Here is a 12,915-nt window from a genome sequence, read left to right as displayed (position 1 = left end):
CTATTTCTTGATCTATAAGTACGTTAAGCTCAATTGAGCATGGGATACCGAGGAAGCACTTAAAGGGACTCACCTAACTTATGGGAGTTATTGGAATTTATAAAAAAAAAAAAAAAAAAAAAAAAATTCTACAGATCAACAAAAAAAAATCTATCCCTTTGTGACTTCTCTCTGCATGCAAATTAATCCTATCAATCAGACTAATTAATCTGCATATGGAGCTAGATGGTGATTTGTTTTATGGTGAAGGGTGTGGAGTTATTTTCCACTTTGATCTATGCATTTGCTTTAAAGCCTTTTAACGTTTTATAAAATAAAAAAAAAATGCCGATAGCAATAGAAAAATCTACCCAGCCCCATATGCAAATTACCGCTATAGGCGGGACTAACTAATCTGCATGTGGAGCTAGGTGATGATTTATAGGGTGTGAAGCGCTTTTCCTTGATCTATACATTCGCTTTTAATTCATCACAACTTACAGATGCTTCTTGTTCTATATTCATAGTCCCTTTAATCTTTAACCATTTAAGTGCCAGTTTAGGGGCTTAAGATACGATTTCTATGCACGGCTGCCAGTCTCATGTGTTGTCTTCTGTATTTGCCCCAACCACCAATACCCAGAAGGCTATTCCATGTATCCACAACCCTTTTTTTCTGCAATAACCAGAGATTTACACAAAAATGAATTGTATAAAAGTTTCTATGCAGCGGAGGCTGAATAAAGACGGATGAGACGCGGCTATAGCGGACTGTCTTTGCTGTTATTAATGCTCTGGGTTTTTTCTGAATAAAAAGGATCTGGATCTGTACAGAAAACGTTATAAATAGCCACGCGGGGGGCAGAGGTCAATCCGCAGATGAGGGAGATCAGCCCAGAACTCTCAGAAATAAAAGTGTGGGCGAGAGGGGAGGAATCGGCAATCATGGAAGAAAAATATATATTTTCAGGACTGTTCCCCAATGAATGAAGCAGCGAGACCCCCGCGGCGCAGAAAAGACCTTTTAAAATATTCTGGCCGTGGGGTGTCAGTGGCCAAGGGGCCAGTTCTTCTACAGACCCTCCAGACAGAGCTCGGTCTAACGTCACACAAGTCTCTATCTTCTTCTGCTTTTAGGAAATAGAACCTGCTGGCAGATTGGCCCCATTCGGCCCCCATCTAGTCCGCCCATTTCTCCTGCTGTAAAGACTCAAACCTTAATCAGTCGCTGGTCTCGTCTTAGATTCAGGAGCCGTATGTCTATCCCATGCATGTTTAATATCGCTGTATTACTCTCTACCACTTCCGCTGGGAGCCTGTTCCATAAATCTACCACCCCCTTGGTAAACCAGCTGCAGGGCTGCGGTTTACGTGTGCTGGTGAGCAACATGTGATATGTATGTGTCCTGGAAAACCATGGCCGATGTGGTCACTCTGCCGACCATAAGGAGAACTGAAGGGACAGGTAGACCTGGTAGTCACACCCTTATCCAAGTTTTAATGATCTACTTTGATACATAATGTCCAGCGGCCCCGGCGTACCTGGTGGAACCATCGATGCCCTCATATAATCTTATTTTTACTATAAATTATTATTCATCATTGTTTTATATAGCGCCATCATATTCCGCAGCGCTGTACAAGCTAGCTGCTTTCTTAACCCCACCCCAGACCAATATTTCCTAAAGATTTAAGCCTGGAGTAGAGTATATTCACTGCGGCCCCCCGTAAAGGATGCTGGTTTAGTGCGTATAAAATACACTTCAGAGACGCCGCCGTGTTAATAGCGTGGGGTATAATTCACACATCGCACCCGGGGGACGCTTATAATAAAGTCTTACCATCTGGGAGCTAAATTCCTGTCTTTGTGCCAAAATGTTCATTAATGTCAAAAATGATAAAAATAAATAAAAAACTTAAAAAAAAATATTATTTACAAAAAAACCCCCCACAATTATATAATTAAAATTGAATTAAAATTAATAAAAAAAATAAAAGAATTAATATTAATAAGTAGCTCCGTGAGCTGTTTTCATCATGTAAGGTGATTTTCGGATGAGCCAGACAGTAATGATGCCTTATGGGCTTATTCACTAAGCTGTGAGTTTGTAGGTTAGTTGCATCAGAGGCGGAAATAAAATGTGGCTCATACATTTAGTTGGAAACGTAGCGAGCCTTACACACGTTTTGGTAATTTGTATCTTTCGTGCCCATCTTAGTTACCTGCACTCTTGCCTCTGTTAGGTCAGTCCTCATGGCCAGCTGTTCCCGGGCGTAAACGTCGGGGTAGTGCGTTTTTTGGAAGACCTTCTCCAACTCTTCCAGTTGGTAACTGGTAAAAGTGGTCCGGTTCCTCCTCTTCTTTCCTTTGTTGCTCTCCGACTCGGACTTGTCCATGGGCAGGTCGCTGCCCGGTCTCTCTTGGGATCCCTTGCTAGGGGCATCTTTGCTTGTCATGTACCCGCTCTCCATTCCGGGTGGATCGCTGTTCGGAGTCAGGGAGCTCTCTTTGGCTGCAAAAATAGAATCATCGGATTGAATCAAATGAAGGCAACAGATTATCCATTCCAATATTATAAGGTTTCAATATCCTCCGAGGAGGTCTACATTGGGCCCACCCCTGATTGAATGCTCTTGTTCAATTGACCACAAAAGGTTCTACTGGGAGACCTTCAAATATAAACAACCTGTAACATTTTGAGTTTTCGTCTCCAACCTCACATATTATGTTACTTTGTGTCCATTTCTCTCTTGTGGTTCCTCCAAATGTACTCATGTGTAATGAGTCAACCTTGAGGTTGACATTTTGAGCCAACCTTGGGGTTGACATTGTGAGCCAACCTTGAGGTTGACATTGTGAGCCAACCTTGACGTTGACATTGTGAGCCAACCTTGACGTTGACATTGTGAGCCAACCTTGACGTTGACATTGTGAGCCAACCTTGACGTTGACATTGTGAGCCAACCTTGACGTTGACATTGTGAGCCAACGTTGAGGTTGACATTGACCTTAACAGCCACATCGTTGGCCGGACATGGCTAGAATGGCTGAAGGCTTTAATGGAACCGGTCATGGAATGAATGGAGATGGGCTTGGGCTATCATGTGGATATTCTCTGTACTTTCCTTAAATCCCTACATTTGTTTTCTAAAATAAAACCCAACATTCTTGGTTTAGGGGAAAATTCAAAGCTCGGAAGAATGAAAAATGAGACCAAATTAGAAAAATATATTATGTGAAATTCCTGATAAATAAATTTCACCTGGTATTAAGGTCAACATTTGTCATCATTTTAACTTTTGTTTTTGGGAGGAAGTGAAATATTTATCTAAGGCCACCTTATATATTTCTGAGCCCGACTCCTAAATTTTAATCATAATGACCGACTACGAGTTGTGCGTTTCCAGCACGGATGGGACAACCGTTCTACGTCCAGTGCTGTCAAATACAAATCCTTCAGGACTATCCCACAATGCTTGATGCTTATAGGCCAGAGTTCAATGAAATCAAATGATCCCAGGGCTTAAGGATTTAGAACCAAGACTTCAAAACTCAACTTTGGGTGACCTCAAAAAAAAAAAAAAAGCATTTTATCCTCCTGTGCCTGCAGCGTCACATTAGATTGTCAGCTCCTTTGGTGCCATTGATTCATTGCAGCTACCACAAGGGCACAGAAAAGTAAAATGTATGCTTCTGCAAAGCTGAAGAGGATTTATTTAATCCTCCCCAGTGCTTCTGCGGCCCCCGCTCAGCTATTTTTCTCATCATTCACAATGCATGATTCTGTTGTTTATAAAACCCGCGTTAAAAATATATTGATAGTTTTTTTTTTCCAAAATGATCAAATACGTGTATAAAAATAAAAAAAAAATATTGTCGTATCTTGCATTTTTTTCAGGCAGGAAAATTTAACCCCATGAGTGCCAGGTGTCTTGGGTTTCAGGGCTGGCCTCTTGAGTCCGATTGGAGTAAATTACCTTAAACTCAAAGACTTTTGGTTTAAAGTGACAGAAAGAAGAAGAAACAGGAGTAAATTCTCCATGATAACCCGTAAACCCCGGCTATGACTCTGACCTTTGACTCCCTGACGGCAGATAGCAGGACTTTTGAATTTTACTGCGAGACAGACAGGCGGCTTGGATAGAACTTCACCAACTGGCTCCTCTTACAGGAATCAGAGGCAATAAAAAGTCCCAAAGAACAGAAAAACTCACTCAGATAAGGAGGACGTGGTGACAGATCCCGAGCCGGGCCTCTCATAAAAGGCAAACTCTGGCTATGTATTGCCATTACAGATTGTAAGCTCTTGTGGCAACCAACAGTCATATATACTAGAGGACAAAGTCCTGGTTTTGGGGCCATAATTCTCAAAGTGAAGCGCTGCGTAAATTGCTGGCGCTATATAAATCAAAGATAATAATAATAATAATAATAATAATAATAATAATAATAATAAAAGATAGTAATAATAAAATAAGATAATAAAATATAATAATAATAGATAATAATAAAATAATAATATAATAATAATAATAATAACAATAATAATAAAATATAATAACAATAAAATAATATAATTAAAGATAATAATAAAAATAATAATAATAATAAAAGATAGTAATAATAAAATAATATAATAAAATATAATAATAATAATAGATAATAATAATAAAATAATAATAATAATAATATAATTAAAGATGATAATAATAAAAATAATAATAATAATAATAATATAATTAAAGATAATAATAATAATAATAATAATAATAATAATAACAATAATAATAAAATATAATAATAATAAAATAATAATATAATAATAATAATAATATAATTAAAGATAATAATAATAATAATAATAATAATATAATTAAAGATAATAATAATAATAATAATAATAATAATAATAATAATAATAATAATAATAATGTGACAGCCGGACTCATGCGTTGGTTCCCCGGACCCTGCTGAGTTCATTGATAATATTATGTTTCTATTGGCCCCGTCATCTGAAAGCGGAATGTTTCCATTAAGTTGTAAATGTTGATGTTGGCATTAGCGCCGGACGGGTCAATACACAGTGAATTTATTAAAATGAACTTTATCTACCAAAAAACGCAATGTGTTTTAAAACCAGCGCTTAGTTCAATAGAAACTTAAAGGGAAGACCCAAAAAGCAAACGTGAATCGAGGTCTTAAAGATCTGATGGAATTGGGTTCATCGCCAGGGCACGTATTTTATTTGATTAATATCAGATTCAAAAGTATTGTTTTTTTTTAAAAGCCAGTTGTAGTTTTTGCCCCATAATATAATATTTTCAGGCAGCTGCATATCAGCCGTTTGTATGATTCTCGCTCTGTTATCTGATCCCCGATCTACTAAACCCCCCGACTCCTTATCATACTGCCTGTGGGAACAATGGAATTGCTCAGTCTTAATCACCCAGCTGGACAATGTGACTGATGTAAGTCTATGGATAAACAGACTTCTATTGTTAGAGTGTGCATGAGTACATGTATGGTGTTAACGTGTGTGTATATATATATATACGGTATATATAGTGTTAGTATGTGTGTGTGTGAGTGTATGTAGTTAGTATGTTTATGTGCTTGTTAGTGTATGATGCTATCATGAGTGTGAGTGCATGTCGATGTATAGTGTTAGCATCAGTGTGTGTGTTATTATTTGTGTCAATGTGTGTGTGTGGGTGTTAGTGTATGGTGTTAGTCTGAGTGTATGTGTCAGAGTATGGTGTCAGGTGTGAGTCTAGGGTTAGGGGTGTGAGGGGGGAGTAGGAAGGTGGTCTGTAAATGTGTATGTATGGTGTTAGTGTGAGTGTTAGAGCGAGTTTGCATGTTAGTATGTGCATGAGTTCTAGTTTTGGGGAGGAGGGGGGCGAAGAAATACTGAACCCACACTCTAATAACCCTTGGCTCACCCCTTGTGTGGAGTTTGAGCAGGAAAGCCACTCAAAATATCACATGACTGACAGCAATGGCGGCCTCCATGTCTGCAGATAAAGGGAGTTTATTGGAGCAATAATTATATAAAACCAGGTTTTTGTCAACGACTGTATACAGCGCTAGGGTTATATTACTGTATACAGCGCTGGGGGTTATATTACTGTATACAGCGCTGGGGGTTATATTACTGTATACAGCGCTGGGGGGTTATATTACTGTATACAGCTCTGGGGGGTTATATTACTGTATACAGCGCTGGGGTTATATTACTGTATACAGCGCTGGGGGTTATATTACTGTATACAGCGCTGGGGGGTATATTACTGTATACAGCGCTGGGGTTATATTACTGTATACAGCGCTGGGGGTTATATTACTGTATACAGCGCTGGGGGGTATATTACTGTATACAGCGCTGGGGTTATATTACTGTATACAGCGCTGGGGGGTTATATTACTGTATACAGCGCTGGGGTTATATTACTGTATACAGCGCTGGGGGGTTATATTACTGTATACAGCGCTGGGGTTATATTACTGTATACAGCGCTGGGGTTATATTACTGTATACAGCGCTGGGGGTTATATTACTGTATTCAGCGCTGGGGGTTATATTACTGTATACAGCGCTGGGGGGTTATATTACTGTATACAGCGCTGGGGGGTTATATTACTGTATACAGCGCTGGGGTTATATTACTGTATACAGCGCTGGGGTTATATTACTGTATACAGCGCTGGGGGTTACATTACTGTATACAGCGCTGGGGGTTATATTACTGTATATAGCGCTGGGGGTTATATTACTGTATACAGCGCTGGGGGGTTATATTACTGTATACAGCGCTGGGGGTTATATTACTGTATACAGCGCTGGGGGTTATATTACTGTATACAGCGCTGGGGGTTATATTACTGTATACAGTGCTGGGGGTTATATTACTGTATACAGCGCTGGGGGTAGAATATTGTATATCCGCGAGCTCCGTGACAGCGCTGGCAGTGATGGAGTTAAGTCGTGGTTTATTACGGGGGAGATGTTGTGCCGTGAGGAGGTGATGATGTGGCTTCTGTGTGTATTTTGTGTTCTCGGCCCAGGGGCCGCTCCGCCGCGGATTGAAAGTGACAGGAAAATCCCTTTTATCTCCAGAAAAATATAAAATTCCCCATATTTTCTTTGGCATCGCTGAGCAGTTTGGGATAAAATCATCGAGTCGCCGAGCTGCGTTTGCGTTTATTCCGTCGAGAATCGCGTTCCTCTATGAAAGATTCTATGTTTGAAATGTTAGTGAATATCGCGCGTTGACCTCGCTCTGGTATAGGGGTTGTTATTTAAGTAGTGATCCACATGGCTTCCTGCGCTTTATTAAGGCGGTTACCACCCCAGACACGTGGGGAGCGTAGTAGCTACTATTATGGGCACCGCAGCAGCTGCGTACTGGCTGAGCGTGGATCTGTACCAAACGACTGCCAAAAACGAGCTCGCCGACTGTTACTCCAGACCTCGAGACTTGGAAACGACCTACGATTCCTGCATGCATCATGTCTCGTCAATTAACCCTTAAATTAATTAATCAATAGAGCATGGGCTTTCTAATCGAGATGTAATGTAAGGTCGTTTTACTTTACTGAGAGCGTGGTGGATAAGTGGAACAGCCTCCCAGCGGAAGTGGTAGAGAGTAATACAGTGAGGGTATTAAACATGCATGGGATAGACATACGGCTCCTGAATCTAAGACCAGACCAACGACTGATTAAGGTTTGAGTCTTTGCAGCAGGGGAAACGGGCGACTAGACGGGGGCCGAATGGGGCCGACCTGCCGGCGGGTTCTATGTTTCTAAGGTTAAAGAAATCAGTTTTAGAGTCGATTCCATGAATAAATTCCAAGCAGTTGTGGATATTATGATCTTTCCCTCCCCTGAGTCCTGCACCTGTTATGTAAAAACAACAGCCAATCAGAGGCCGGACATCACGTGTATTCTGGAAATATTACGTTCTATATTTTCACAAAAAGAATTAGAATTAAAGGTATTCATGAAAATATCTTAGAATATTATCGCTACATTTAAAAAGACTTTTTTATATATACCACCCATTTTCAAGCAGGGCTTTCACTCTATCACATGTGAAGATATTAGTTCCAGACTGTCGATCTGCTATTGATTATGGTAATATTTTATTGAACTACGAAGCATAAAACCCCCCGGGGTCAGATCCTGGGAATATAAATCAAAAGTTTAGCGAATAAGCTCTTTAATGTGTGTGTAACGCTAATGGGATCGGTTCTTCTAATACCGGGGTTAGAAATCTATCGTGACCTTATACTGCGGGGCGGACATGATTTAATACAGGACTCTACTTTATGAACATATTACAAGCATCAAGCTGCCTTACAACCAAACTTGTGCATTCCCATTCATGAAAATGTTATTTCTAACTAATTTTGTCAAATAATAATAATAATTATTATTATTATTATTTTTATTATTATTATTTTTATTATTATTATTATTATTATTATTATTATTATTATTATTATTATTATTATTATTTTTATTATTATTATTATTATTATTTTTATTATTATTATTATGAATTGTTTTTTGTAGCGCCATCATATTCCGCAGCGCTGTGCAATGGGTAAACAGCGGTATACGACGTAACGATTCGACTTAGAGAAACAAAGGGTAAGGAGGGCCTTGCGCAAAGGAGCTTACAATCTACAAATCCACGTAAACAAGGACAGACCACTAAACAAAACAAATGGAAACAAATGAGAACCCTCTGAAAAATCCTTAATTATTAGTTGGTTTCTGCGTTTCGGGCAACAAAGGAAAAACCTTCAAATTTTCATCCAAACCGAATAGCCAGAAAACGATATTCATTGTCTGAAAAGGAGCCAAAATGAACCCCCAGAAATTGGTCATAATCGTTTTTGTTTGCTATGGACTAGTCTACTTAGAACAGCTTTCAGATGTTGGCCCATACGATGGGCAGTTGGGCTGCTGAATTGAGGCAAGATGAGACAAATTGTTTCCGGTTAAGCAAGGGGTTCCCAGAGCAGAGGTGCCCATTACCTCGGGGGCTTCGCAGATACCCTGGAAGACCATCAATGAAAACCTGTTTCAAATATACCAGAATAAAACAGTAGTTCTGACCACCATGGGTTAGTCTCGCCAGCCCAAAATAGCTTCATATGACTGTAAACTCCATAAACTTAATGCAGCACCATAGAGTGAATCTACAGTGGAAAGCTAGGCCTAGAATCCAACAAACACTTCTGTCTCTCAGCACATGCGCCCTCTGTGGCCAGATCTGGAACTACAAGAAATAAAAATGAAAAGCTGTATCTATATTAAGGCAGCAGAGGTCATATTGTTGCCCTCTCATCGATTTAAAACCCAGAGCTGAAGGTTTCCACCAACTATATTTTTAGAATGTGTGTAGTGTAAGAATTAAAGGCTTGAGATAAAGAGTTTTTTTTAAAAATTTGACCAAATTTATTATTAGAACCGATGAAAAAATAAATAAACGCGAACCCCAAATCCATTCCTATTGGGAAAAAAAATTCTCATGAAGATTTTCATTATGTACCTCCTTTTTTTTTGACATAGCCACCCATGTATGTTCTACATGCTCATGAGCCACAGGCGTGTTGGCTGCTCACTCAACTTCAGTCCAAAAATCAGCCAATAAGGGAAAACATGAAAAGTTGTGGTGCAAGAAGACATTTCTCGCGATACTCGACCCAACGCGCATGTCTGGAGTCCAAACTGTGAAAAATGCGCAACACCAAAATATAGTTTTACGGAGTTTTTCCAAAACTCTGTGGTTTTGGCCATTGACCCGATCCGTCGGAGATCAGAAGGAGAGATTGTAATCTCCGCCGACGCTGCTGACGTGCGCTCGCTATAAGAAATATGTTCAGGAGATCCGTCCCCTTGTACCGTTATTTTTTTTACTGCAATCACCACCTCGCCATACCCTCTGGCTTCTCTGGATTTCCTTATTGACAAAATATGTGAGCCACACAAATGGATTTTGGCTCGTGTTTAATACCCCCTTCCAACTTCACCCCGGAGCTCCCTCTCTCTCCCTCTCTCTCCCTCTCTCTCTCCCTCTCTCTCCCTCTCTCTCCCTCTCTCTCCCTCCCTCTCTCTCCCTCTCTCTCCCTCTCTCTCCCTCTCTCTCCCTCTCTCTCCCTCTCCCTCTCTCTCCCTCTCTCTCCCTCTCTCTCCCTCTCTCTCTACCCAGCCTGCTTTATATATATCTCCTGGTTTTGAAGTTTTGGAGAGAGTTAAGACTGACAGATACCGAGGGCTGGAAACCACATGTTAAAAGGTTCCGATTTCTTCCTCCTTATTTTTTAACCCCCCCCTCCCCTCCTTCGTTCCTTTAGGGAGCCAGATGTGGCGTAGAAGAGGTTTTTTTTTTTCCCTTTAAAGTCAATCACACATGGGAAGCAAATGGGGGGGAAATTAAGAGTCCTTGGCTCCGGAGCTGAACTTTGGGATATTCAATAACCGAGGACGCGAAGGCCGACATCCCTGACCGTATGAAAAGAAAACGCTGATTTCATTCGACCTTCTTGAGTCGGTGATATCATTCCCTCGCTTGCCAGGGGCCGGTAACACAATGCGCCGCACGTGGCTCGCTGCGCTTAGTGGGCCGAGCGTTATTTATCAAAGGGCCTCAGGTGAGGTTAAAATTCCAAGAGATTGTCCCAGGGTTGGCATTAAATCTAAGGTTTTAACAGCCGAACAAAAAAAGACCCCCCCCTTATATTTGAAATTCATGGTTCGGGGAATATATTTGGGACGCAGAGTAGACGAATTAACCAAAGACGCCCTTATGTTATATGGTATGGAAACGGAGAGGACATGGGGTAACCACCGGCATAAACCCGACGACCGTTTATTGAGGAACCCCCCCAACACCTTCGCCGCTTCTCGTACCCAAAGAATGAATTAACCAAATAAATGTAATTAATGTTTCCAGAAATTCCAAGTGCTAAGAATGTCCAAGAAGCGATATTTTTGATAGAATCCCACCCCACCGAGACGTGTTTGCCAATCATTTCTAATGATCTGTGGAATGTAGTTGTATTTTGTTTTCTGGGCAATGACCTCTTCATTGCCAACAGCCCCGACTCGATCTGGACAGTCCCTTACGATGATGAGACAGTCCCTACGACGTCTGCTTGGCTGCTCTAGTGTCCAAACAGGCCCCTGGGCATCCATGAATGACACGTCAAGTTTGTGTTCTTTTATAAGTATACTTCAAATGTTACCATGTTTATTTAACCCCTTCTGATCACTGGCTCGCAGAAGAAAAAAAAATAAGTGGGAATTGTTTAGCACAAAACAGGTTAACTCAGGGCTGACAATGCAGATATACAAAGTATCATTGCCATGTAGCAGTACAAAGAAAAAAAAAACTTTAACCCTTTGTGTCCTGTTGGCCTATGACTTATTTTACCCTTATCCAGACAATGGTAGCTTCTGGGGTTTCGAAGAGTGGCGGCACATTACCAACTGGGGCTATTAAATACTCAAAAGAAAATTCAAATACTCAAAAACACTAAACATATAATCTGACATTTGGACTTTTTTAAACTGTAACAAACTATAGGTCAAATTTCATAAAAATTCCAACTAAATAAAGTCATCCAACTAAGGCTCGAACGAAGCCCCCCCCCCCGCCGGCCGAAAATGTGGCCAAATTCTTAAACAACCTTAGGTAATGTTTTTTTTTTCCAGGGATAATTCTTTTATACAGGGCATAGTTGATAATTTTTATTGTAACTAAACCATTTGTTTCATTTTAGGTCCATAAAATTCCTGGAGAATTCAGACGTAATCACAGAACTGATTGATGGCGGGGCAATCCCTACATTTATTATCGATACACGGTTACACACCAACGCTTGTCGGAATAACTCATGTTTTGTTGACACAGTTTTGGGAATCATTAGAATCTGTAACCAGTACCAGAGGCAGACTTACATTTCATAGCCCGGGGGCCAACCCCGGCCGAAAGCATCTGTAACGCCGTAACCCTAAACCCAGTTGGCAGGCGGCGCACACAATAGGAACAGTCATGTTCTGTTCAACAGGAGGCGTCAAGAAACAGCAAAAGAAGGAGCATAGAAAGGACGTCGTCAGGTGGAAATGCTGCCGAAAATCATTCCTGCGCAGCCTAGTGGCTATATGGGGGATTGCAAGTGAGTAAAAAAAGATTGACCCAAAAACAAGACTTCTCAATACCGAAACCACTACATTCTAACAATTCTGATAACAAATCAAGAAATAAAATGACATTGTGAGCTTGTGGCGTGGCGTTAATATTGTATCCGTGATTGTGTTAAAAAACAGGAACCAACTAGGAATTGTGCGGTGCGTTCCCTCTCTGCCCATCACAATTTAGGAATCAGAAGAGAACTTAGAAAGTGAAAAGGTTGCGATAACAACCAGGTAATTAACGTTTGGACGCAGACAGAGCCCCTTCTACGAGACACTTGAGTCCTTTCTTGAGGGCGCTAACCTTAAAGGTCAAGTAAACTCGCAGTGTTTTTGAGTTAATCAAAATATCACCTTCATCCCTCTCGTCTTTGATCTTCCCGAGTCGCCATGTGTCACATCCACAGAGTTACATTTAATGGCTTTCATGGAACTTACTTTTATTTGCAGCAGAAAAAAAATCAAAACCACTAAACGCTTCTATTTTAAAAATACATATTTTTTAATCTCATTGAAATTGTTAGCTCTGCATAATACCTGCCAAGTGTCCCAGTTCATGAGTGTTAGCTCAGGGTTCTACAGTCCTAAAAGTCCCAATAACGTGTATAGAAACAGCAGAAATGGCTTTTTACATTAAACGGGTAAATAAAATACATTATTCTAAGGTGCACGTGAGTCTCAAACTAAACTTCTTCTTGAATTTGCTCCATGTATGGCTCGAGTGAGCT

At 40.3% G+C, this 12,915-nt stretch overlaps 1 protein-coding gene across 1 annotated transcript in view; it reads right to left on the bottom strand.

The window, feature by feature from the left end:
- Positions 1–12,915, bottom strand: part of ALX4 (ALX homeobox 4) — a 33,592-nt gene that overhangs the window by 9,448 nt on the left and 11,229 nt on the right. The window contains exon 2 of the mRNA XM_053448550.1: positions 2,203–2,492. Coding sequence (XP_053304525.1) covers positions 2,203–2,492 — 290 coding nt within the window. The remainder of the gene's footprint in view (positions 1–2,202; positions 2,493–12,915) is intronic.

The sequence above is a fragment of the Spea bombifrons genome, chromosome 10 (assembly GCF_027358695.1).
Source record: "Spea bombifrons isolate aSpeBom1 chromosome 10, aSpeBom1.2.pri, whole genome shotgun sequence".
NCBI classification, from domain to species: domain Eukaryota; kingdom Metazoa; phylum Chordata; class Amphibia; order Anura; family Pelobatidae; genus Spea; species Spea bombifrons.
Note: the sequence above shows the minus strand (reverse complement) of the source record. Positions and strands in the feature narration are given on the sequence as shown.